The sequence below is a fragment of the Lepidochelys kempii genome, chromosome 6, assembly GCF_965140265.1.
Source record: "Lepidochelys kempii isolate rLepKem1 chromosome 6, rLepKem1.hap2, whole genome shotgun sequence".
NCBI lineage: Eukaryota > Metazoa > Chordata > Testudines > Cheloniidae > Lepidochelys > Lepidochelys kempii.
Window position 1 is genome coordinate 12,092,472 of NC_133261.1, and position 23,904 is coordinate 12,116,375.

General features: G+C 51.2%; 1 protein-coding gene across 2 annotated transcripts in view; it reads right to left on the bottom strand.

Moving 5' to 3' along the window:
* Window positions 1-640: 640 nt before the first annotated feature.
* The window catches only part of LOC140913651 (uncharacterized), a 31,798-nt gene continuing 8,534 nt past the window's right edge, over window positions 641-23,904 (bottom strand). Inside the window, exons 1-6 of one of the 2 annotated variants that reach the window (XM_073350401.1) lie at window positions 20,781-20,888; window positions 19,058-19,586; window positions 14,306-15,617; window positions 12,376-12,502; window positions 9,424-9,537; window positions 641-4,923 (exon numbers count right to left, since the gene is read on the bottom strand). In XM_073350401.1, the coding sequence (XP_073206502.1) occupies window positions 3,521-4,923; window positions 9,424-9,537; window positions 12,376-12,502; window positions 14,306-15,364 (2,703 nt within the window). In that variant the 5' untranslated portion in view covers window positions 15,365-15,617; window positions 19,058-19,586; window positions 20,781-20,888 and the 3' untranslated portion in view covers window positions 641-3,520. Of the gene's footprint in view, window positions 4,924-9,423; window positions 9,538-12,375; window positions 12,503-14,305; window positions 15,618-19,057; window positions 19,587-20,780; window positions 20,889-23,904 lie in introns of those variants that run through there. The other variant, XM_073350400.1, reaches the window with a different exon arrangement.

Genomic DNA, 23,904 nt, shown 5'->3' on the forward strand with positions numbered 1-23,904 from the left:
CTGTTCCAGAACTTCACTCCTCAGCTGGTTAGAAATCTTCACCTAATTTCAAGCCTAAACTTGTTGATGGCCCGTTTATATCCATTTGCTCTTGTGTCCACACTGGTGCTTAACTTAAATAACTCCTCTCCCTCCCTGGCATTTATACCTCTGATGTATTTATAGAGAGCAATCATATCTCCCTAGTATGCTGTGTGGAGATGGGTTCTGACCCCTCTTTGCTTCTGTTTCACAGTGGAGTTGTCACATGGGAAAGTGTTACAATGCATCTTCACATCTTGCAGGTATGTGTGTAATATGGATTTCTTGACTATGATCACTTACCTGGTGGACGTATTTGGCAAATTGAATGCGCAGAACCGAACACTTCAAGGGAGGAATACAAATATACTCAATATGAAAGAGCAAGTCAGGAGACTCAGGAAGAAGCCACACTGAAAAGGAAATTACTGAAATAGTTCCGTTGTTTCCAGTCCAGCTTTTTAAAGAGTGAAAGTGATCAAAATGCTACTAAAGACCAAATATCAACTCATTTCTATGGATTGTATTTCCATTTTGATTAATATATTCCTGGAGTTGAACATGAATCTCCAGATACCAAATGGATTCTAAACTGGTTCTTGGGAACAGCTGACTCCATTCCAACTTTAAGCATCTCAGCTCAAGAAAATCTCTTAAATTGTCAAGTGATCACATGCTACCAAACCAGGATTTCAGTTAAAGGAGAGTATGAAGAACTCAATAATAAAGCTGTGAACGTGTTGCTTGCATTTGCTTTATTTCTGTGAGCCTGAGTTTTCGTGAAAACTAAACATAGAAATCGTTGAAACTTGGAAAATGACTTGGCCCTGGTGCGACTGCTGCTGAAATGCTGCGTCCAGTTCTGGTGCCCACAATTCAAGAAGGATGTTGATAAATTGATAAACCAATAAGCAGAGAATCCCCCAGAGTGGGAAAGACCCCATCAACATCCTGGCTGTGGGGTGAGCATTAGTTGGAACTCAGGCTCCATCAGCCTTCAGAGCTTCCCCAAGGAGGGAAAGACTTCATCAATGTCCTGGCTGTTAGGTAAGCATCTGTGCAGGCTCTGATTTAGGCTCCATCCTCTCTTGAAGTGGAGATATGTGGATTGTCATAGAGGTTAAGACCAGAAGAGACCATTAGATCCTCCAGTCTGACCTCCCGTATGTCACAGGCCATAGAATTCCACTTAGTTACCCCTATATTGAGCCCCTGTGTTTGGCTAATGCCTCTTCCAGAAAGGCACCCAGTCTGGATTTAAAGACATGAAAATTCCATGCAGAATCCATCTTTTCCCTTGGGAGTTTATCCCACTGGCTAATCCTTCTCACTGTTAAAGTGGTGATTTATTTCAAATTCAAATGTATCTGGCTTCCTCTTCCAGTCATTGCTTCTTTTTTGTTCTGCCATTCTCCACCAGATTAAACAGCCCTTTACTACCCAGTATGTTCTCCTGTGAAGGTATACTGTAATCAAGTTAACAGATTGAGCTCTTTAATTTTCTCATTGTAAGGCAGTTTCTCCAGCTCTCAAATAATTTTTTGTGGTTCTTCTCTGCACCATTTCCAATTTTGTTAATAGCTTCATAGATTCCAAGGCCAGAAGGGGACCATTGTGATCATATAATCTGAGCTCCTATATAACACTGGCCATAAAACACCCAGAATAATTCTTTTTGAACTAGAACATATCTTTTAAAAAAAGAAATCCAGTCCCCACAGCTCAGGGACTGGCCTACATCTGGGTTCTTTCCATGCCAGCAGGGCACCAGGGCCCTGTGCAAGGGTGGATGGGGGAGAGGGACTCTGGAGCAGGATGGGGAACTACTTGGGAGGTTCTCAGGATAGTACAAAGGGGAGACAGCAATTGAGACCACAGAGCAACAGGAGATCCTGCCAAGTCTGCTGCAGGGAGCCTTAGGGAGAAGACTGGTTTCCTAGAGGGCTACAGAGAGATCAGCACCTGGGGAAGGGCAGGTGCTAGCAGGGACCAGGGGAGCTAGGGAGAGCTCCTGATGGGCTGCCAGGACTTATAGGCTCGAGGCCCTGGGAAGAGGGCAAAGGAGCTGGAGCCATGCAGGAGCAGAAGGAACTGAGGCTGTGGGGAAGTGGCCCTGGGACTAGAGACAATGGGTTGGAAGGACAAGTCAGCAGGAAGCTGCTGTTTGCAGGGTCCCTGGGCTGGGGCCCGGAGCAGTGGGTGGGCCTAGGCCCCCCTCCCCCACTAGCTGCAGAGGGAGCGCCCCGGCTGTGGACTGCCAAGCCACTGGGAGGAGTGGCTGAACTCTTGTTGGAGGAGTTCCCCGGAATGGGGGAACCGGATGGTGACACAGCCGGAGAGCTGTGCCACGAAGTAGAGCTTAACGGGTCATAAGGGGCCTGCAGGTGGAGACGAGGGCAGGAGACCCACCACCACCCAAGGGCGCACCCACTGGGACTGAGCTAATTCCCAAAACGCCCAGCAGGAGGCTCCAGTGTGGTGAGTGACGCCATGACAGTCCCTTTTGCCACCTCTGTAACATTGTCCCCACTCATCCTGGAGGCCTCTACAATTGTGCTCTGGGGGACTCGGGGAGGGGACATCCACTCACTGCACTACAGAGCTACTTTCCGTCGGAAAACCAAACATCTGATAGCAGACCATTTTTGGCAAGAACCTGAACATATTTCTGTGGTTGCATGTTAAGTGCCAGCCATTCACACCACCAGCTCCGGGTCCAGCGGAGCTTCTCGGTGGTGCCCGAAGTGCCTTCGTGCTGCCTGTCCTCTCCGAGCTGTGAGTGCATCCCATGCCAGGCCAGCTTCTCCGTCGCTGCTTAAGTGTGAGCCTATGGCATTGGCATTACTTCCCTCCTGCACATTGATGGGGTTTCACACCTGATCTGAGAACCCCCAGCTTAATGCATGTTCCTATGAGCCATCCCCAACCCTACTGCTCAGTGACAGGGCTCCCCACAGTCTCTGCCCCCCATGAATCATTCCTCTCCATACCATGCAGTGACATGAGAAGGCTCCACTGAAGTCTGGGCTCTTGTGTACCTGGAGCACGTTTCAAGGAGGCTCTCCCCTTCCCCGTGGCCAGTGCAGGTTTGGGGGTGGATCTCCCCTTCCCCGTGGCCAGCATCTCTCTTGAGGCCTCTCTCTTCTCCCCCTCTGTTGAAGCATCTTTTGTTGCTGCTTCGTTCTTCGCCGCCCTCAGTGCATCTTCCAAGGCAGCTCTCTCCTCATCCACAGCTGGTGCCTCTTTTGTTGTAGCTTTTTGGGGTATTGTCTGGTGTGGCTCTGTTCTCCCCCGTGCCCAGCCCATTTTGAGGGGCAGGTCTCCTCTCATTGGCCCGAGGTTTGGGGGTCAACCTTTCCTTCCCTGTGGCCAACATGATTTTTTGTCGCTGCTTTCTCCATACCTATGCCCGGTGTGTGACTGGAGGTAGCTGTGTCCTTCCTTGTGGCTGATGTCTCTTTTGAGGCCTCTCTCTCCTTCTCCCTTGCCAAAACATCTTTCAGAGACTGCACATCTTTCCATGCTGTTTTTCCTGCCCTGTGCCCAGCCCATGCCTGGGAGTGTCTCTCTCCTCCCTGGTGCCAGGGCCATTTTGGGGAGTGGCTCTCTCATCCCCCATTCTCAGCCCATGTCTGGGAGGATCTCTGTCCTCGGCTGGCCAGTCTCTGGGGGCGGCTCTTTCCACCCCACGGTCTGGTCTGTGTCTAGGAGCATCTCTCTTCTCCCCTGTGCCAGGCCTGTTTTGGGGGACAGCTGTGTCCCTGGCCAGCACGGTGCAGGGGCCCGCGTGGGTGCGTCGGTGTTTGACCAGGTGTGAGGCCTGGCTGAAGCACTTGCCGCACTCGGAGCAGGCGTAGGGGCGCTCACCAGTGTGGACGCGCCGGTGCTGCACCAGGGTGGAGCGATCGCTGAAGCGCTTGGTGCAGACGCTGCACTCGTAGGGCCGCTCGCCGGTGTGGGTGCGCTGGTGGAGGATGAGGTTGGAGCTGTGGTGGAAGCTCTTGCCGCACACAGAGCAAACATAGGGTTTCTGGCCCAGATGGATCTTGCTGTGGGTCCGGAGGCTGGAGCTCTGCGAGAAGGCCCGGCCGCACTCCCCGCACTGGTAGGGCCGCTCCCCGGTGTGCGTGCGGTGGTGTACGATCAGGTTGGACTGCAGCCGGAAGCTCTTCTCACACACTGGGCAGTGGAAAGGCTTTTCTCCCGTGTGGACACGCCGGTGCCGCTGCAGGTCTGAGCTCTGCCTGAAGCCCCGGCCACACTCAGGGCACTGGTTGCACCTCTCAGACTGGGGCAGGCTCTTACTAGTGGGGGAGCCTCCCATGAACAGGGTCCTGCGGCAGGAATTAATGGGCAATGACAGAGGGGGCTGCTGTGCCTGCCTGAGAGTGGGGTGTGGCTGTGTCCTGTGCAGGGCAGGAAGCAGCTGTTCAATGCACAGAGGAGACAGTGGCTGTTCCTTGTGCATAGGAGGGGATGGATGTTCCCTGCCAGGAGTGGAGGGCAGCTGTTCCCTGCTCAGGGGAGGGACAGGCTGTTCCCTGCCAAGAGTGGAGGGCTGCTGTTCCCTGCGCACGGGAGGGACAGGCTGTTCCCGGCGCAGGGGTGGGGGTGGCTGTTTCCTGCGTACAGGACGGAAAGGCTTTTGCATGCGCACAGAAGGAAGCGGCTGTTGCATGGACATGGGACAGGTGGGGAGCTGCTGTTTCCCACCCTCAGAGGGGGCTTCTGGCTCTTCTCCTTCCAGAGAGGGTTTCTTTCTCTTCCGGCCTGGGCTCTGGGGCGCTTTCCTCTTGGGCCATCTTGGTGAAGCCTTGGGTGTTGGAGCTGCTTTGACAGGTGCCTCCACCTCCCCGTGGTGCGGCACAGCCAGCTCCTCAGCATCCAGCCCCCTCCCGGTGTCTGCGGGGACCAAGGGAGAAGTGGTGCGTGAGCCGGACCCCAGGTGCAGGGGGAAGCCAGCAGAGGGATCTAAACTAACACTGGCTGGAACGTGGAATTCAAAGTTCACAAAAATATTTGAGTTTTTGGAAAAAAGTTTGTCCTGAATTGGCACAAAAAACAAAAACTGGAAATTTCCCCCACAACTTGGACCCCGCAATACTTCCTTTGGGACACTGAGCTGCAGGAATGTTTGTGTGTGTGAAATGAAATGTGCTCCCTGGGATTCCCGACTGCCCGTCCAGGCAGGTGCCGTGGAGTCAGGAAGTGCCTAAAGAAAAGGAGGACTTGTGGCACCTTAGAGACTAACCAATTTATTTGAGCATAAGCTTTCGTGAGCTACAGCTCACTTCATCGGATGCACAGTATCCCTCCCACCACAGGATGCATCCGATGAAGTGAGCTGTAGCTCACGAAAGCTCATGCTCAGATAAATTGGTTAGTCTCTAAGGTGCCACAAGTCCTCCTTTTCTTTTTGCGAATACAGACTAACACGGCTGTTACTCTGAAACCTGTCAGGAAGTGCCTAGGAGCCCCCGCTCCGGGGCAGCCACCAGGCCAGCTGCTGATGGCCCTGGGAGCTTGGGAGCCGGGTATCCCAGTGTTTCCAGATTCCTGGCGCCTCTGTAGTTCAGAAACCCCAGGCCAGGGGCAGCCCTCCTGGGGAGCTGCTGAAGCGCTGGGGAGGGGCTAGCTGGCAAGACACCAGGCAGGTTTCTGTCAGTCCCCAGCCTGCTTTCAGCCCAAATTCTGTCAGAACTGAGATGTCTCTATGGAACATTTCAAATTCGGCAAATCGTCACTTTGTTATGGAAAAAATCTCCAGCCAGCTCCAAAGTAACCCCGTTATCTAAACCAGGGCAAACTGCCACCTGGAGGTGCCTACTTTGGCTTACCCTTAACCTATTTCCACTTGCATGGAACTGAACCAAAACAAACTTGGTTAAAACCAGAACAACGATGTCCACACGGCCCAGTGCAGCTGTTTAACAGACACAGGTTATATTATAGTATACACAAATGCAAGAAGCCTGGGAAACGAGCAGGGAGAACTGAAAGTCCTGGCACAGTCAAGCAATTATGATGTGATTGGAATAACAGAGACTTGGTGGGATAACTCACATGACTGGAGTACTATCATGGGTGGATAGAAACTGTTCAGGAAGGACAGGCAGGGCAGAAAAGGTGGGGGAGTTGCACTGTATGTAAGAGAGCAGCATGACTGCTCAGAGCTCCGGTATGAAGCTGTGCCGGGGGGTGCTCACTGCTCAACCCCTGGCTCTGCCACAGGCCCTGCCCCCACTCCACCCCTTCCCACCCCCTCCTCTGAGCCTGCCATGCCCTCGCTCCTCCCCCCTTCCCCTCCAGAGCCTCCTGCACACCATGAAACAGCTGATTGGGTGGTGCGGGGAGGGAGGGAGAGGCGCTGATTAGTGGGGCTGCCGGTGGGTGGGAGGTGCTGGAGCTGATGGGGGGCTGCTGACTTATTACTGTGGCTCTTTGGCAATGTACATTGGTAAATTCTAGCTCCTTCTCGGGCTCAGGTTGGCCACCCCTGGTCTGGAGGAACCAGCTGGGGCAGAGCTCTTCTTGACCTGCTGCTCGCAAACCAGAAGAATTAGTAGGGGAAGCAAAAATGGATGGTAACCTGGGAGGCAGTGACCATGAGATGGTCGAGTTCAGGATCCTCACACAAGGAAGAAAGGAGAGCAACAGAATACGGACCCTGGACTTCAGAAAAGCAGACTTTGACTCCCTCAGGGAACTGATGGGCAGGATCCCCTGGGAGAATAACATGAAGGAGAAAGGAGTCTAGGAGAGCTGACTGTATTTTAAAGAATCCTTATTGAGGTTGGAGGAACAAACCATCCTGATGTGTAGAAAGAATAGCAAATACTGCAGGCAACCAGCTTGGCTTAACAGTGAAATCCTTGCTGAACTTAAACACAAAAAAGAAGCTTACAAGAAGTGGAAGACTGGACAAATGACCAGGGAGGAGTATAAAAATATTGCTCAGGCATGCAGGAGAGAAATCAGGAAGGCCAAATCACAACTGGAGTTGCAGCTAGCAAGGGATGTTAAGAGTAACAAGAAGGATTTCTTCAGCTATGTTAGCAACAAGAAGGTGATCAAGGAAAGTGTGGGCCCCTTACTGAATGGGGGAGGCAACCTAGTGACAGAGGACATGGAAAAAGCTAATGTACTCAATGCTTTTTTTTTTCACCTCTGCCTTCACAAACAAAGTCAGCTCCCAGACTACTGCACTGGGCAGCACAGTATGGGGAGGAGATGATCAGCCCTCTGTGGAGAAAGAAGTGGTTCAAGACTATTTAGAAAAGCTGGATGAGCACAAGTCCATGGGGCCAGATGCGCTGTATCTGAGAGTGCTAACGGAGTTGGCGGATGTGATTGCAGAGCCATTGGCTATTATCTTTGAAAACTCATGGCAATCGGGGGAAGTCCCGGATGACTGGAAAAAGGCTAATGTAGTGCCCATCTTTAAAAAAGGGAAGAAGAAGGATCCGGGGAACTACAGGCCAGTTAGCCTCACCTCGGTCCCTGGAAAAATCGTGGAGCAGGTCCTCAAGGAATCAATTTTGAAGCACTTAGAGGAGAGGAAAGTGATCAGGAACAGTCAGCATGGATTCACCAAGGACAAGTCATGCCCTGACTAACCTAATTGCCTTCTTTGCTGAGATAACTGGCTCTGTGGATGAGGGGAAAGCAGCGGATGTGTTAATCCTTGACTTTAGCAAAGTTTTTTGATATGGTCTCCTGCAGTATTCTAGCCAGCAAGTTAAAGAAGTATAGGCTGGGTGAATGGACTATAAGGTTGATAGAAATCTGGCTAGATCATGGGGCTCAACGGGTAGTGACCAATGGCTCCATGTCTAGTTGGCAGCCAGTATCAAGCGGAGTGCCCCAAGGGTCGGTCCTGGGGCCGGTTTTGTTCAATATCTTCATAAATGATCTGGAGGATGGTGTGGATTGCACCCTCAGCAAGTTTGCAGATGACACTAAACTGGGAGGAGTGGTGGATACGCTGGAGGGTAGGGATAGGATACAAACGGCCCTAGACAAATTAGAGGATTGGGCCAAAAGAAATCTGATGAGTTTTAACAAGGATAAGTGCAGAGTCCTGCACTTAGGATGGAAGAATCCCATGCGTTGCTACAAACTAGGGACCGAATAGTTAGGCAGCAGTTCTGCAGAAAAGGAGCTAGGGGTTACAGTGGACAAGAAGCTGGATATGAGTCAACAGTGTGCCCTTGTTGCCAAGAAGGCTAAGAGCATTTTGGACTGTATATGTAGGGGCATTGCCAGCAGATCGAGGGATGTGATCATTCCCCTCTATTCAGCATTGGTGAGGAGTACTGTGTCCAGTTTTGGGCCCCACACTACAAGAAGGGTGTGGAAAAATTGGAAAGAGTCCAGTGGAGGGTAACAAAAATGATTAGGGGACTGGAACACATGACTTATGAGGAGAGGCTGAGGGAACTGGGATTGTTTAATCTGAAGAAGAGAAGAATGAGGGGGGATTTGATAGCTGCTTTCAACTACCTGAAAGGGGGTTCCAAAGAGGATGGATCTAGACTGTTCTCAGTGGTGGCAGATGACAGAACGAGGAGCAATGTCTCAAGTTGCAGTGGGGGAGGTCTAGGTTGGATATTCGGAAAAACTTTTTCACTAGGAGGGTGGTGAAGCACTGGAATGGGTTACCTAGGGAGGTGGTGGAATCTTTATCCTTTGAGGTTTTTAAGGGCAGGCTTGACAAAGCCCTCTCTGGGATGATTTAGTTGGGGATTGGTCCTGCTTTGAGCAGGGGGTTAGACTAGATGACCTCCTGAGGTCTCTTCCAATCCTAAGATTCTAAATGTCTATCTGTCTCTGGTATTGACAGGCCCCAGCACCATAGTATGTAGGCACCTCACAATCCTTAATGTGTTTATCCACATGCATTCCTGGGAGGCAGAGCAAGGCTGTTATCCCCAGTGTACAGATGGGAACTGACACACACAGGGACTAAATGACTTGCCCAATGTCACAGGGGGAGTCTGTGTCAGAGGTCAAACAGAAGTTAGGTCTTCAGCATCCAAGGCCAGCAATTAAGCACCAGGCCACACTTCCCGATCATGCAGCTATCTGCACTGCTGAATCTCTGTGCACAGCCAAGCCTGGTGGATGTCAGAGTAACAGTAGCGTGGAAGTGGTGACGGTGAGTGTCTCACACCTGGATTCACCGTGGTGAGGAGTGGAAAGGAAAGGCAGAGCATGTCTTGATTCTGCCTTCCTCCAAGGCTCAGTGGATCTGGCTGTGGGGCAGGGCTGCAGGAGCTCCTGGCTCTGTGGCTAAGCTCTGCCTTTTCTGGCTCAGCAGACATAGTCAGGAGGCACTGCCATGGGAACTTGTGGCTGGGATCCCAGGATTTTGCTTTCTGAGCTGGCTGATTCATCCCTCACCTGTTGGGACGTCCCTCTGGGTCTCCTGCTTCTCAGGGGCTGGGGGATCTGGGATGCATGGCTCCTCCCCTCGCTCCAACTGAGAGATCAGGGTGGGTTTGCGAACCGGACAACCTGCCAATGGGGAAAAGAAAAGAAGCAATGAGGGCGCAATCAGCGAGCCCCAGGGCTTGGTACAAAAGTCCCTCTCTGCTGGGGAGGGGACGATGTGGAAGTGGGACAACCAGTGGGAGGAGGGGCAGGCACAACCCAACGGTGACAACTCTGAACCCCCAGAGCCAGACCAGAGCGCTCTCCGCTGGAGCAGGAACCCCAAGCTCACACACGCAGAAAATACAGACCATGCATGCGGATGTACTCGGACAGGGACTAGGCCCTTTTAGGAACTCTGGGGTGGAGTCACAGGTTCGAACCCCAGCTCAGGCAGGCAGGGAGTACAGGCAGCGAGTGTGTGTGGGCATGCGTGTACTCAGATAGAGAACCCCAGGACGGCATCACAGGTTCAAAGGCCAGCAAGGCCCATTCTATCCAGACAGTTTGGCCTCCTGCACTGAGCCGGTTGGGTAAAATTCTACAAAAAAATGTTTCCTTTGGACAATGCCATTTCAACTAAAGGAAATTTTTCACACAAGCAAATAATTTTCAAAATGAACATTCTTTGGAAAATATAAAAATGCAAATACTGCAAAATAAATGTCGTTTTGAATATTTTCTAAATTACATTGTTTACATTATGAGCAGTGCATCACAGAACATAGTTCAAAGTGTCTCCGGTTTGTGCTGCGGTTTCTTATTTATTTGTTATTTGTGTTATGGTGGAGACCCAGTCGTGGAGCAGGACCCTATTGCGCCAGGCGCTGTACAAACACACAACAAATAAACAGTGTGTACCCGAAAGAGCTCATAGTCTAGTACATGACAAGAGACAACAGATCTATACAGACAGACGGAGGAATACAAGGAAACAATGTGGTAACATTATCTAAATAGACAAAACATAGGGTGGGGGAAGGGGTAGAACAGAGAGAACGTCATGATAGCTCCAAGATTTACATCATGTTAATTCCACAGGTATCAAACTGTTTCCCTGCAACATAAATAGACATTTTGATCTAGAAAATAAGTCAAGATGTTTTAATCTGTACTAAGCAGTCACAGCCCTTAGTGCAGTGGTCCCCAACCTTCCTGTGGGAATAGCACGTTCCTATTCCCAAAAGACTGTGGTGGGCGCCAAACACCCCACTGCCGAAATGCCTCCGAGAAGCGGCAGCGGAAAGAATCCTCGCCTCCGAAATGCCGCCGAGAAGTAGCAACACTTCTCGGCAGCATTTCAGCGGGTGGTTCTCCTGAGGCCGCGCTCGGCGGCGGCATTTCGGCGGCGCACACAACTGCCCCAGGGGGCACCATTGTGCCCACAGGCAGAGCATTGGAGACCCCTGCCTTAGTCTATTAAATAAATAAATATTTTGACTATTATGTCATGAGATTACAAATCATGACATGAGAGGGCACGTCCTAATGTGCACCGTATGTCATGAAATAATGTACAAATAATATAAAAATGAAAATAAAACACATTTTAAAACAATAATTTTTAGAATTTCTGTTTCATGGGAAATTACAAGAATATTTGGTTTTGTTCTGATTCAGGGTGAAAACAAATTTTTAAATGTCAAAACGAAACAGAAATTTGGAGTTTTGACCAGACTTGCTCCTGCATAACCCAGGCCACCCAGCGATTCTTGCTTCTAGCCCATCACAGAGGTGCTCATGAAATTACTTTTAAAAAAAATTTTGATTAAAAGGGGGGGGGGTGTCTTTTTTTTTTTTTAACCTTTTCAGGCTTTTGATGAATACACACACATTGGGGGTTTTCAGCAGTGGACACACAACATATTTGATGGAAAGTTTTTGTGAAAATGTCAGTTTTGTTGAAAAATCCAATTTCCATAGAAAATAATTTTGATGGGAAAGTTTGGAGCAGACCTATGCTTTATGTACTGTGTTTCTCAGTCTCCTTGAAAACAAGGGGTGCAAAGGTTAGCCTGGGATTCTCACGTCACCTCCCACCAGGACCCCAAGAGACCAGGGAATAGCCTGCAACTAGAGATGTGTGAAAAATTTTCCAACACAACAGTTTCAGTGAAAATCATGAAGCTGCAAGATTGGCTGGCTTCCTGAGAGATGTTTATAAATTCAATTTTGGTTCTTCTGACACAGAATTTTTCAAATATTTCAGTTCCATGGGAAATTTCTAATTTCTGACTTTGTTGTCTGAATTTTAGAAAAGCGAACTGTCTCACAAGCCAAAAATTCTGGTTCCTCACTGTGCTACCAGGAGCCCGCCAGACCTGGGCATAGCAGAGAACTCACCAAGGGAACTGCTCAAAGACTAGCCATCCAAACTTTATTTTCAACTAAAACTGGGACATTGAACAAAAAAAATGAGTGGAAATTTTCTGCTTTGCTCAACATTTTTTGTTTTTTTCACTGAAAATTTATACAAAACCCAAAACAAAAATTAGTTTCCACTGAAACTTTCCATGGGAAAAAAATCTCCATTTTCTGTCCAGCTCTACCCACAGCCAGAGCTAGTCAACATTTTTTTGTTTGACAAAATTTTTGGATGAAAAACAGACTTTATTTCCATGTAAAAAAGATCTACTTTTCAACAAAAGAGTTTCCAGTTTTTGTTTTTTCCTCTCTCATTTTTCCTTTATTCCCCCAGTACCAAAACAGTAAAAATCATGTGAGAGAGAAAGGAAAAAATGGGGGAAAAAAAAACAGAGACAGACAATTTGGTTCTTGTTGGAAAACTTGAAATATTTGTGAAAAAAATATTTTTAGTTTCTTTCAAAACAATTTTTCGGTGGAAAAGATTTACGATTTTCCAGTCAGCTCTGCCCAGAGCTTCCACATGAGGCGAGAAGTTTGGATAATCACCCAACTAACCCAGTGAGCTAATGCTCCGGTAAGTCTCCTGCATGACAGTCCCATACAGCTGCCTCTGCTCCTCATCCAACAGCAACCACTCTGCCTCAGCCAGAGTCACAGCCACATCCTTGAACTGCACTGGCATCTGCAACCACAAAAACATCCACCTCAGCACTGACCACTCCCGGCATAACTCCCTGCTGCTAGCTAGCTGTGCCAGGGACAACTCCTCCCCCGCACTACGCTCGTGCCAGTCCTCCCCTGCCCCGCTCAGGGCCAGCTGCTCTGGGGCCTATCCCTGGAATTAGGAGATCATGCACGAAAGCAGGGTAGGGTGCGACGTAGTGGGGATTTCCCCTTGTTAGGTTGTATGTGAGCCTTTGTGAGTCTTATTGCATGAATGCGGTGTGTGCCTCAGTTTCCCTGTGTATTGCACCAATGTCTAGGTGGTGGGAATAAGGGTGTGTGACTTTTGCGGGGGCTGCTCCAGCTGGAAGCGAGTCAGTCTCAGCTGGCTTGGGGCGCAGGGGAGAGGACCAGAGCCCTGGCTCTGGGCTCTCCTCCCCACAAGATAGACTTGGCTGAAAGTCACTGATTTCTGTACTAACAAGTTCTGCCCTATGCTGTGTTCCTGTCAACTAAAAAACCTTCTGTTTTACTGGCTGGCTGAGAGTCACGTCTGACTGCGGAGTTGGGGTGCAGGACCCTCTGGCTTCCCCAGGAGCCCCGCCCGGGCGGACTCGCTGCGGGAAGAGTACAGTGTGGAAGGGGATGCTGAATGCTCTGAGGTCAGACCCAGAAGGTCAAAGCTGTGTAAGCTTCTTGCCCTGGAGACAATATGCTCAGAGAGAGGAGGATCCCCCAGAGTCCTGGCTCACTTCATAGGGAGTAGTTCCAGAGCATCGTCCCGGTGACTCCACGACACAGGGCCAATGTCAAAGGAAACAAGATGCACAGAAATGGGGTGTGCATGGTGGGGATTAGTGTGGGGAGTGGTGTTCACAGCCACATCAAACAATAACCACATTGTACCCTGGACAGTATCTCTGGTGAGGAGGTGGCCTGCCTGTCAGCGTGCAGTGCTCCAATTTGGAGAGCACGTTCCCTGCAAAAAAAATACTCTCACACAGCGAATCTGGGGACCAGGCTGGCACGACAGCATGAGGCCCTCCTCCATTCTGGGAAGCACGTTCCCTTCAAAATGGCCACCCTCACAGAGTGACTCTCAGACTCTCACGGAGACTCAACACTGGGCCTTTTCAGCTCAAACCAAACCTGTTCAGATCCAAAGCTGGGCTGCGTACTTGGGAACTCAAGGAACTGCGGGAGAGAGTGCTGAGATGTCACTGCTTTAAGGGAGACTTTAAATGAGAGCAGACCGTCTCCCACTCTCCCCAGTGGTATATTTTCCGGCCTCTCGGAACGTCTTAGCACAGGTGACGCCACGTGTGGCAGATTCACTCCCTCAAAATCCCCTGATTAGCAGCACTGGCCGCCTCGCTAGCCGAGATCTCTCCCATTGTCCCTTCTGTCATAAATATACAGGAGGGATTTTATAGCACTGTATACAGAAAGGTGGTTACCCTTCCCTTTATATTTATGACACCTTCTAAGTTATTGGGGCCACATGAGCCCACAAGTGCTCCGATGCCCACGAGTGGCCGCTAACTTGGGGCATGACAGTTTTTAGTTACCCAGCTGGGAGACGGGTGGGGCCAGCTTTCCAGGGGGATGTGCTAAAGATAACACAACTTTAGCTGCGCAGCATCTGACCCATCAGGCCCCAGTTGACTCATGTTGGGAACCCAAACTCTAAAGCACCCACATGCTATGGAGACTCTTGAGCAAGGCTTTACGGAGACAAATACAGGAACCCTGGCTCCCCTATGGCTTCCACAGTCTGTCTCCCCTTCCCACCCTGGTCCCTCACTGAGATGATCACTCTCACCTGTAGCCCCTGCCACTTGACCTCTGGCTGCCCCACCTGGAACCCCTCTGCCAGGGCCACTGCCTGGGCACCGGTCTCAGGGCCACATTCCCAGATCCAGCTCTGCATTTCCTCCGGCAGGATGGTCAGGAACTGCTCCAGGATCAGCATCTCCAGGATCTGCTCCTTGGTGCGGCTCTGCGGCTCCAGCCAGCGATGGCAGAGCTCCCGGAGGTGGCTGTAAACCTCCTGGGGCCCCTTGGCCTCCTGGTAACAGAATTCCCTGAAGCGCCTGCGCTGTGTCTCTGGGCTGATGCCATAGCGACGCAGGATGGTCACCTTCACCTTCCCATAGTCACTTGTCTCTGTGATGTCTAGGCTACCAAAGGCCAGCTGGGCTTTCCCGGTGAGGTACGGCTCCAGTCGGGTTGTCCACTCCCCTCTCGGCCACTGGCAGGCATCAGCCACCTGCTCAAAGGTGGCCAGATAGGCCTCGATATCGTCCTCTGGCGCCAGCTGTGGCAGCTGCAGGGTTCCCCATGTAGGTGCTGGAGTTGGATTAACCTCGGCAGGGGTCTGCGGGGCTGACAGCTGCTCCTCTCGGCACGGTGCCGTCTCCTCCTTCGGCTCGGTCCCAGCCTGCTCCAGACCCCTGGGTGACTCTCTGCCCTCCTGGGAGGTGGGGTTTTCACACCCACGTGCACAAGTCGGTGCTGGCACAACTCTGGGAGGGGGCGGCAGTTCTGGCTCTCCGTGCCTGAGGATGCAGGCCGGAGCCGGCCCCACCTCCGGAAGGATGCGCAGGGCCTGCAGCACCTCCTGCCAGACGTCCTCCCAGTGCTGCAGCATCTCCTTCTGCGACGCATACCGGGCCTGTTGCGGTGCCACCCATCTCAGCAGCTCCCCAATGGTGCCGGACTGCACCACAATAGGCAGCCCGCCCGCCCGCTCCAATCCCGCATCTGGTTCGGGCCCAGCTGAGGCCTGCTGCTCCGTCAGCCCAGCGGGGCACACCGACTGCTCCACCTGGATCTGAAACTGCAGGTCCAGGGCCCCCTCTGCCCCCTGCCCTGCAGCCATGGCTGCTCCCTGGGGTGTCCTTATCCCAGCAGGGGATGAGCCCAGACCCCAGGCCTTTCTGGCTCATTCATGCCCCTGGCAGAAAGCATCCAGCCTCCGGCTTCCTACCCCAGTGTCCCGCTTTTGACACCAGGTGATCCGGATGGGGGAACAGGTGCGAGGGCCCAGAAGCACAAACTGTCTTGCGAAACCAGAGCGACCTCCTGGAGCCGGCAATGCTGCTATCTGGAAAGAGGGGCTTCTCCCGCAGCTCCTGAGAGGGCAAGGGAAACACAGACAGTGAGGGGGCAATTCCATGGTACCGAGGGATTTGAGCGCTTAGCTCACCCTGCTAACTCCTGGTAAAAATGACAATGGCTGAGTCGTCCCTGGGATTGTGCCTCGTGTTTGCTAACACTCCTGTCCTCCTAGTGTGGAGGCAGCCTTCCCTGCCAGAAAAGCTGTGTGTTCTTACAGCCAGCTAGTGACCACCTCTCCTTGTTAGAGAATCATCCCAGAGGGGGGATAGGGCAATGAGGGGCACAAGCCAGGGACCTGGGAAAGCCGAGTTCAGTTCCCTGCTCTGTCAGACTCTGTGTGTGGCCCTAGGACAGTCACATGCAGAGCTTCCAGAGAAAAAATCATAACAGAAAGACCCCTGCTCACCTCTCCCACTCCTACCCACAGCTTCCTGCCCCCACCCAGCACAGACAGGTCCCTTTCCAACCCTCCTTGTCCATCCCTCCACATGTACCTCCAGGGCCCTGCCCCCCCCCCCCCCCCGCACAGCCAGCCCCCTCCTTGCCCCATGTAGGGTGATATGGGGTTGCAGCTGCGTTATTAGGGTTTGTCTACATAGGGAAATTGGCTGGAAATAACTATGGGTTAGTTGGGCTGAATCTGCCGCCCACCCAGCATGGGGCCCACGCTGGCTCTGACAAATGTCCAGCTTGCCTGACCCCAGAGGAGGCGAATGGGATGCTGGGTGGGTCGGTTCCCCCCTCAGCTCACACACTTTGTAATCCTTCACCTCCTCTTACACAAACACCCCAACTCCTTCTGTTAGCATCACTCTCCACATGCCCATGGCCCCCACGTGCATCCTCCCCCTGCACTTGGCCCCAACCCTCCCCACCGGCAAGTGCTGGGGTTTTGTTCAGCCTCGCTGGCAAGCCCCTGCTGTCTGTGTGCAGTGAGAAAGCTGCAGGCTGATCAAACCCGCTGTTGTTCTCTCCAGTTCCGCCTTTGGGCTGGGCTTCCCTACAGCGTCTAACTCCTCCCTACTTGTGCCCTGCATTTTAACCCCACATTAGCCTGCTCCGTTTCCGCTGTGCTTAGAGCTTCCACAGCGTTTGGACAGAGAACTCCTCCTCCCTCCTGCCAGTTGGACAGAAGCCTCCCGGATCACGGGGGAAAGGTTTTATGGGCAGGATTTCCCAATGATTACGTTTGCAGATGACACAAAGCTGGACGGGGGGGAGGGGGGGGGTTACCAACACTTTGGAAGATAGAGCTAAAATTCAAAGGGATCTTGATAAATTGGAGAACTGGGCTACAGCCAAAAAAAAAAAAAAAAATGAAATTCAACATAGACAAGTGTGAGGTGCTGCACTTAGGGAAGAAAACCAAATGCACCGATACAGAATGGGGGGAAACTGTCCTGGCAGCAGCACTGCTGAGAAGGATCTGGGAGTGGTGGTGGATCACAACCACAGCATGAGCCAGCACTGCGATGCTGTTGCAAAAAAAGCAAATGCAAGTGTAGGTTGCATTAACAGAGGCAGAATCTGCAAGTCACGGGAGGTGATAGTACCCGTCTCCTCGGCACTGGTTAGGCCTCAGCTGGAGTAGTGTGTCCAATTATGGTCACCAATGTATAGAAAGGATGTAGAGAGAAACTAGAAAGGACCCAGAAGTGAACAACAAAGATGACCAAAGGGATGGAATGCAAGTCAGAAGAGCAAAGGCTGAAGAAACTGGGTATGTTTAGTTTGGAAAAGAGGAGATTAAAGGGGGATGTGATAGCGGTCTTCAAATACTTGAAAAAAGATGGAGAAAAAAGGCAAGAGGCAATGGGTTCAAACTACAGCTCAGAAGATTTATGTCTATATTGGCAATTGAGCGACAAAACTTTTGTCGTTCAGGGGTGTGAACAAAACAAAAGTTTTGCCATGGCAAGTGTCATTGTGAACAGTGTGTTGTCGACAGGAATGCTCTGTTCATTGGGGGTGCAAGTATTTTGTCGGCAAGAGTGCCGAAAAAACCGCGACGACACTGCCCATCTTTTAGCGACACGTCTGTGTCAACACGGCCATGTCGCTAAAAGCTGTGTAGTATGGTCAAAACCTAAGAGTAAATCTCTGAAAAAACTTCCTAACGGTAAGAACAGGAGGACAATGGAACAGACCTGCCTAGGGCGGTCAAGGAAGCTCCTTCACTGGAGGTTTTCAAAAGGAGGCTGGAGCCATCTGTCTTGGATGGGTTAGTGTGACGCATGGCTAGAAAGGGTTAAACATCCTGGAAAATAAATAACCCTCAAAAGACATGTGGGGAGATAATGTTTGTGTTTTTGTGTATTTATATATGTATGAGTAGGGTCCACAATGTAATCAACAGTCCCTGTCTATGCTGTATTCTGATATAATTTAAATTAGTTGTAATGTATTGTGAATGGTGGAGGAACAAGCAAATGGCCTTATGTTAATTCGTATAGCTAAGTACTGGTGATGGACCTCCTTCAAAGTCATCCTAATTACCTTTTGTTCCCTGTGGAACTCCAACTTGTCAAAAGACATGAAATTGTATAAAAGATCCTTGGGTCCTGATTCTGTCATCTCAGATCTGCTTAGGCTTCCTCAGGGGAAGTTTGAGTCGCAAGACTGAGGTCCCAGTTATGCTGGTAAGCCCTGAATATGGGATTTGGACATTGGACTATAAACTATGAACTATTTCTGAAAGAACTCTTTGCAGCTACAAAACTCACCATCTCTGGTATGAATCTGAACCTCAATGAATCGATCTCATGTCTGTATGTATATTGATCTTTTAACCATACTCTCTCTCTTTCGTTTTTTAATAAAGTTTAGTTTAGTTCATAAGAATTGGCTGTAGTGTGTATTTGGGTAAGATCTGAAATATTCAATAACCTGGGAGGTAATGTGTCCGATCCTTTGGGATTGGCAGAACCTTTTCTTTTATATGATGAAATAAGATTTACAGAAATTTTCATATTTGACGTGGGTACCTGGATGAGGGCCTGAGGCTGGATCTCTTTCAGGGAACTGTGTTGTTTGGACTTCTGAATAACCAGTAAGGTAATAAAGAAGCTGTTTTATGCTGGCTTGGTGAATCTAAGTATTAGAATATCCACCAGCTTTATGGGGATTGTCTGCCCTATTCTTTGCAGTTCACCCTAATTGAGTGACCACAGCTAGGACCCCAGTCACAGTTAGACACAACAAATCCTGCATCTTGCAGGGGGTTAGACTAGATCAGTGGTTCTCAACCTTTTGCAGACTACTGTACCCCTTTCAGGAGTCTGATTTGTTTTGCGTGTCCCCAAGTTTCACCTCACTTAAAAACTACTTGCTTACAAAATCAGACATAAAAATACAAAAGTGTCACAGCACACTAGCACTGACAAATTTGCTTGTTTTCTCATTTTTGCCATATAATTATACAATTAATCAATTGGAATATAAATATTGTTCTTACTTTTCAGTGTGATACTTGAGTCCGTTTTTCACTTGTGAGCCTTGTTTGAAGCCGGAGCCACAGGCAGTGGGGCTGAAGTCCAAGCCCTACCACATAGAGCTGAAGTATGTAGCTTAGCTTCACAGGGGTACCTGTCTATAACTGCCTTTAACCTGTCCCATGACCACTGATCTAGATGAGTTGATGTACCCCCTGAAAGACCTCTGCATACCGCCAGGGGTGCGCATGCCCCTGGTTGAGACCCACAGGACTAGATGGCCCCTGTGGTCCCTTCTAGCCCTGTGGTTCTATGACCCAGAGAGGCAGAACTGTCAGCTGAGCGATGCTCAGTGATGCACTGTGTGGTTTGCAGACCGAATGGCTGACAGACATTCCCATTAGAGTTCTTGTTGCCAAAAGCTGTTAGCTTTCACCTCCAGGATGGCTTCCATTGATCATGAGGCACTTCACCTGTGAGTTATGTACATGCAACTGCTTTTCCCTTGTCACTGCACAGATAGCAGCTCTGTGCTAGGAGAGAGAGAGCACCCTGTGAATGAAATGAGAAAGCAGCTCAGATTAACGTACTGCTCAGCACCAGGATATATCCCACCAGAAACCCACTCCAGTACACAGCTAGCGCAGTAATATTAGGGTGCAGTTACATGGGTCTGGCATGGGTAGTGCTTAGTAGCGGGGGTTTCCATGCCCAGGCTAGCTCTGCAGTGAAGAAAGACCCTTAGTGTGGTGCTGGGATTCCAGGCTGTGACACTGACCTGGGGAGAGGATGGCTGAGAGCAGAGGGACCTTTAACCACCAGACAAAGGCAGAGCACGATCCACTGGCTGGGAGTAGAAGGGAGATAAATTCAGACTGGAAATAAGGGGCCCGTGTTTATCAGGGAGGGGAATGAACCATTGGGAGAGCTCCCCTCAGGATGGGATGGATTCTCCATCCCTGGGAGTCTGTCAATGGAGATGAGGCGTCTCTCTCTCAAAGCTCTGCTCTAGCTCAGCCAGGAGTTACTGGGCCGGGGGGCAGGAATAGCTGCGGGAGATGATGGGTTAACTAGCTGGGTTCTGCAGGAGGCTGGGCTGGATGGCGATAAAATGAGATCCCAGTGGGTAGGGAAAGGGCTCTGAGTGCTCCATTGGAGAGAGATGTCTGTGTACATGGAAATTTGCCAATTTCCACCCAACACAGCTCCCTGCCCCCGCTCAGCACAGACAGGCCCTGCCCTGACCCTCCCTGGCCCATCTCTCTGGACCCATAATCCCAGCTCCCTCCCCCACTCAGCACTGGATGAGGTGCCAGAAGAAGGTGCCCGAGGATACACAGCTTTGTCCCTGAGATCTGTGGAGCTATCAGTCTTCTTGTGGCTGCACACCACCCATGGCTTCCTCCGCCAGCCCTGTACAGAGCTTCTAGCAATGGGGAGCCTGGCCTTCCCACAGTGATCGCCACTGCAAAGCCTGTGCCAGGCTGAGCCACCACAGCTGAGCTCTCTCCCTGCTTGGGGACGGGGAGTTACCGTATCCCAGACCCTGACACAGCCCCTTTAGCGAGCCAGGTCCCTGTGGGTGCTCTTCCCAAGACACTCCCTCCTGACAGACCCATACAGGCAGACAGACATGGGTTCAAGGCCCAGCTCTGCCAGGGATTCCCTGCATGACCTTGGGCAAGTGACTGAATCTCTGGGGGCCTCAGTTTCCCCATCTATAAAGTGGAGATAATGCTCTCTTACCTCACAGGGCTGTGTCAGGATAAAATCCATTAACCACTGAAGTATTGCCAAACCCTGTTGCTCAGGAGCCAGGTCCCCAAAATCTTGAGATTATCTTAAATATCTTATCATTTCTATATATATAAAAAAACAATTTTAGAGCCTGTTTACTCTCCTGCTGGTGTGGGAGCCATTAGGTGTCATGTTTATCAGCTTTTCTCCTCAGCCACAGGGGCTGGAATCTTACAGACCAGGGCCCCATTGCACTAGGGCTCGCACACGATGGGACAAGGGACTGATAAATACCTACAGCAGAGGTGGGCAAACTATGGCCTGGGGGCCACATCCAGCCCACAGGACTGTCCTGCCCGGCCCCTGAGCTCCTGGCCTGGGAGACTGTCCCCCTCCCCCGCAGCCACGCTGCCGCATGGCGCAATGCTCTGGTCGGTGGGGCTGCAGAGCCCAGCCTGACCCGGTGCTCTGTGCTGTGCGGCACGGTTCCTGTCCTGGTACAGCTGCGCTGCCAGCCACCGGTGCTCCAGACAGTGCGGTAAGGGGGCAGGGAGTGGAGGGGGGTGGATAGAGGGCAGGGGAGTTTGGGGGGGTGATCAGGGGCATGGATAGGGGTCAGGGCAGTCAGAAGGCAGGGAAGAGGGGTTGAATGGGGGCAGGTGTCCTGGGGGGGCAGTCAGGAAGGAGAGGAGGGGTTGGATGGGGTGGTGGGGGGCAGTTAGGGGCGAGGGGTCCGGGGGCGGTCAGGGAGAAGGGGTGGTTGGATGGGGCAGGGATCCCAGGGGGGCAGTGAGGAAGGAGAGGGGGGGTTGGATGGGGCGGTGGGGGGCAGTTAGGGGCGGGGTTCCGAGGGTGGTCAGGGGACCGAGAGCAGGTGGGGTGGATGGGGCAGGAGTCCCAGGGGGACGGTCAGGGGGCGAGAAGCGGGGAGGTCGGATGGGGGCGGGGCCGGGCCATGCCTGGCTGTTTGGGGAGGCACAGCCTCCCCTAACCAGCCCTCCATACAATTTCAGAAACCTGATGCAGCCCTTAGGCCAAAAAGTTTGCCCACCCCTGACCTAGAGAGAGACCTCTAGGGATGGTCATACAGGAAATGTACAGGCATAACAAATTATTGCTCTCCATTATTAAACTCTCCATGTAGATACTCTTCTAGCAAACTAAGAGGGCTTGTTTCCCAGTTCAGTTTACAACCAGATTAGCTGTATGCGAATGTCCCTGTGTAGCGTTTGTTGGTTTTTCTCAGTGGAATGGGATGGAGTTTCCTTTCTGATTAAATAAATAGACATCACCTCCAAAAGCAACTTGTTTTAATGTCTCCCATTGATCTGATCCACCTCTGGGGTTGGAGGCAGCAGGGGGCTGATGATACAGGAATCTCTCACCGAGCACAGAGTTTTTACTAGGTCAGAAGAGGAGATGTAGATCTGAATTACTGACGCTGGCGTGGAATGAACTCAGAGGAAACAATTTCACGTGCTGCCTCTTGTGAGACTGGAAAATATTTAGACTGCGGCAGAGCTGGTGAATTTTCATCCTTCATCAAAGTGCGGGAGGGGTTTTGAAAGGAAACAGCTTTTCATCAAAATGGACATTTTTGCAAATACGTTTTAATTTTTTTGTCAAATTCCTTGATTTCACTGGAAAAAACTCCAAATCCCAAAACCCAACAAATGTTGTTTTCAGTAATCGAAGCCCAACAGAGTTTCAGCCTTAAAAACAAAACCATTTTGGTTTCAGAAAAGTAAAGAACTTTCAGTTTTTCAAGGGAAACCAAAATGTTATGACAAAAATGGAAAATATTTTAAAGGAGGGAGGAATACTCTGCTTCCCCATCCACTGACTCCTCTGTGTCCTGTACTTTGTGCTAAGGGCAGGGCTATACCCAGCCTCGGGCACTGCTCAGTACAAAGACTACACAACAAAGGATGCCCTCTGTTTGGATTATGAGGGAAGAAATTGCTCTCCCACTCCCCAGGACCCCAATCCTGCTGTCAATGGGCAGAAGCATATTGAGATCTGGATGAACGTTTTTGCCAACGGCAATTTAAGGCTCCTGGAGCCTCTGTGCACCCCAGTCCCACAAAAGTGTGGCTCTAGGGCTGGGGGATGGCTCCCCACTCATGCCCCAGTCAGAGTGTTGGGGTCCCTCCTGCTTCACTTTGGTGGCGAGCTAGGGGGAGTGGAGAGGTACACCCCAGACCCAGCTCCTCCCCTGAGCACGCCACGTTCCCGCTCCTCCCTCCCGGAACTTGCTACAGCTGTTTGGTGGCAGCAAGCGCTGGGAGGGAGGGAGGAGCGGGGATGTGACCACTCAGGGGAGGAGGAGGAGAAGGTGAGGCAGGGCAGGGAGCTTGGCTGCAGAGCACCCACTAATTTTTCCCCATGGGTACTCCAGCCCTGGAGCACCCACAAAGTCGGTGCCTTTGCTCTCTAGCGGCACTGAGACCACTTAGAGATTAAAGAGTCTGCTACAGCCTTAGCTAAGAGCCATGTAGCTTTTCACTCATGTGGTAGAGGGTTATGCATTTAGCTCCAGAGGTCCCAGGTTTGATCCTGCCTGCTGCTGATGAGGGGGGGCCTGTCAGCATTACATACCCACTCAACTGGGGGGTAAGTGGGGGCTCCATCCAGAGCAGAGGGCAGGCATGTTTGAGAAGGATTGTTCCCATCTTTCAGCACAGGGCGCTGCTCTCCTGCCCATCCCCTGCCCAGCATTTCCCGGTGCTGAGATTCAGCTGACTCTGAAGCGGGGCTTGGAGCCTGTTTATACAGGTGTCCTTCACCTGACAATGAGCTACAGCTGACTTTGGGGGCAGGCCTGGGGGCATGTGCCCTCTCTGCTGGGATCCCCCAGGCTGGGTGTCACTGTTGCATTGACTCCAGCACCCACAGCTTGTGTCCATATTGGGAGTGTCTGACTAGGAGGCATCTCCACTCCCCTGCCACAGTGAATAGCCAGCACCCAACTGTCCCCAGCAGGTGAGATGTGGTGGGGGACCAGGACTCCCTGGGAAGTAGAGGCTGGAGAGCTGCTGGCTGCCCCCAATCATTGTGTTTAGGAATAAAACCATCCCGACAATTAACAGCAGCTGGGCAGAGCTGGGACTGAGCCATCCCAAACGCAGGGCCT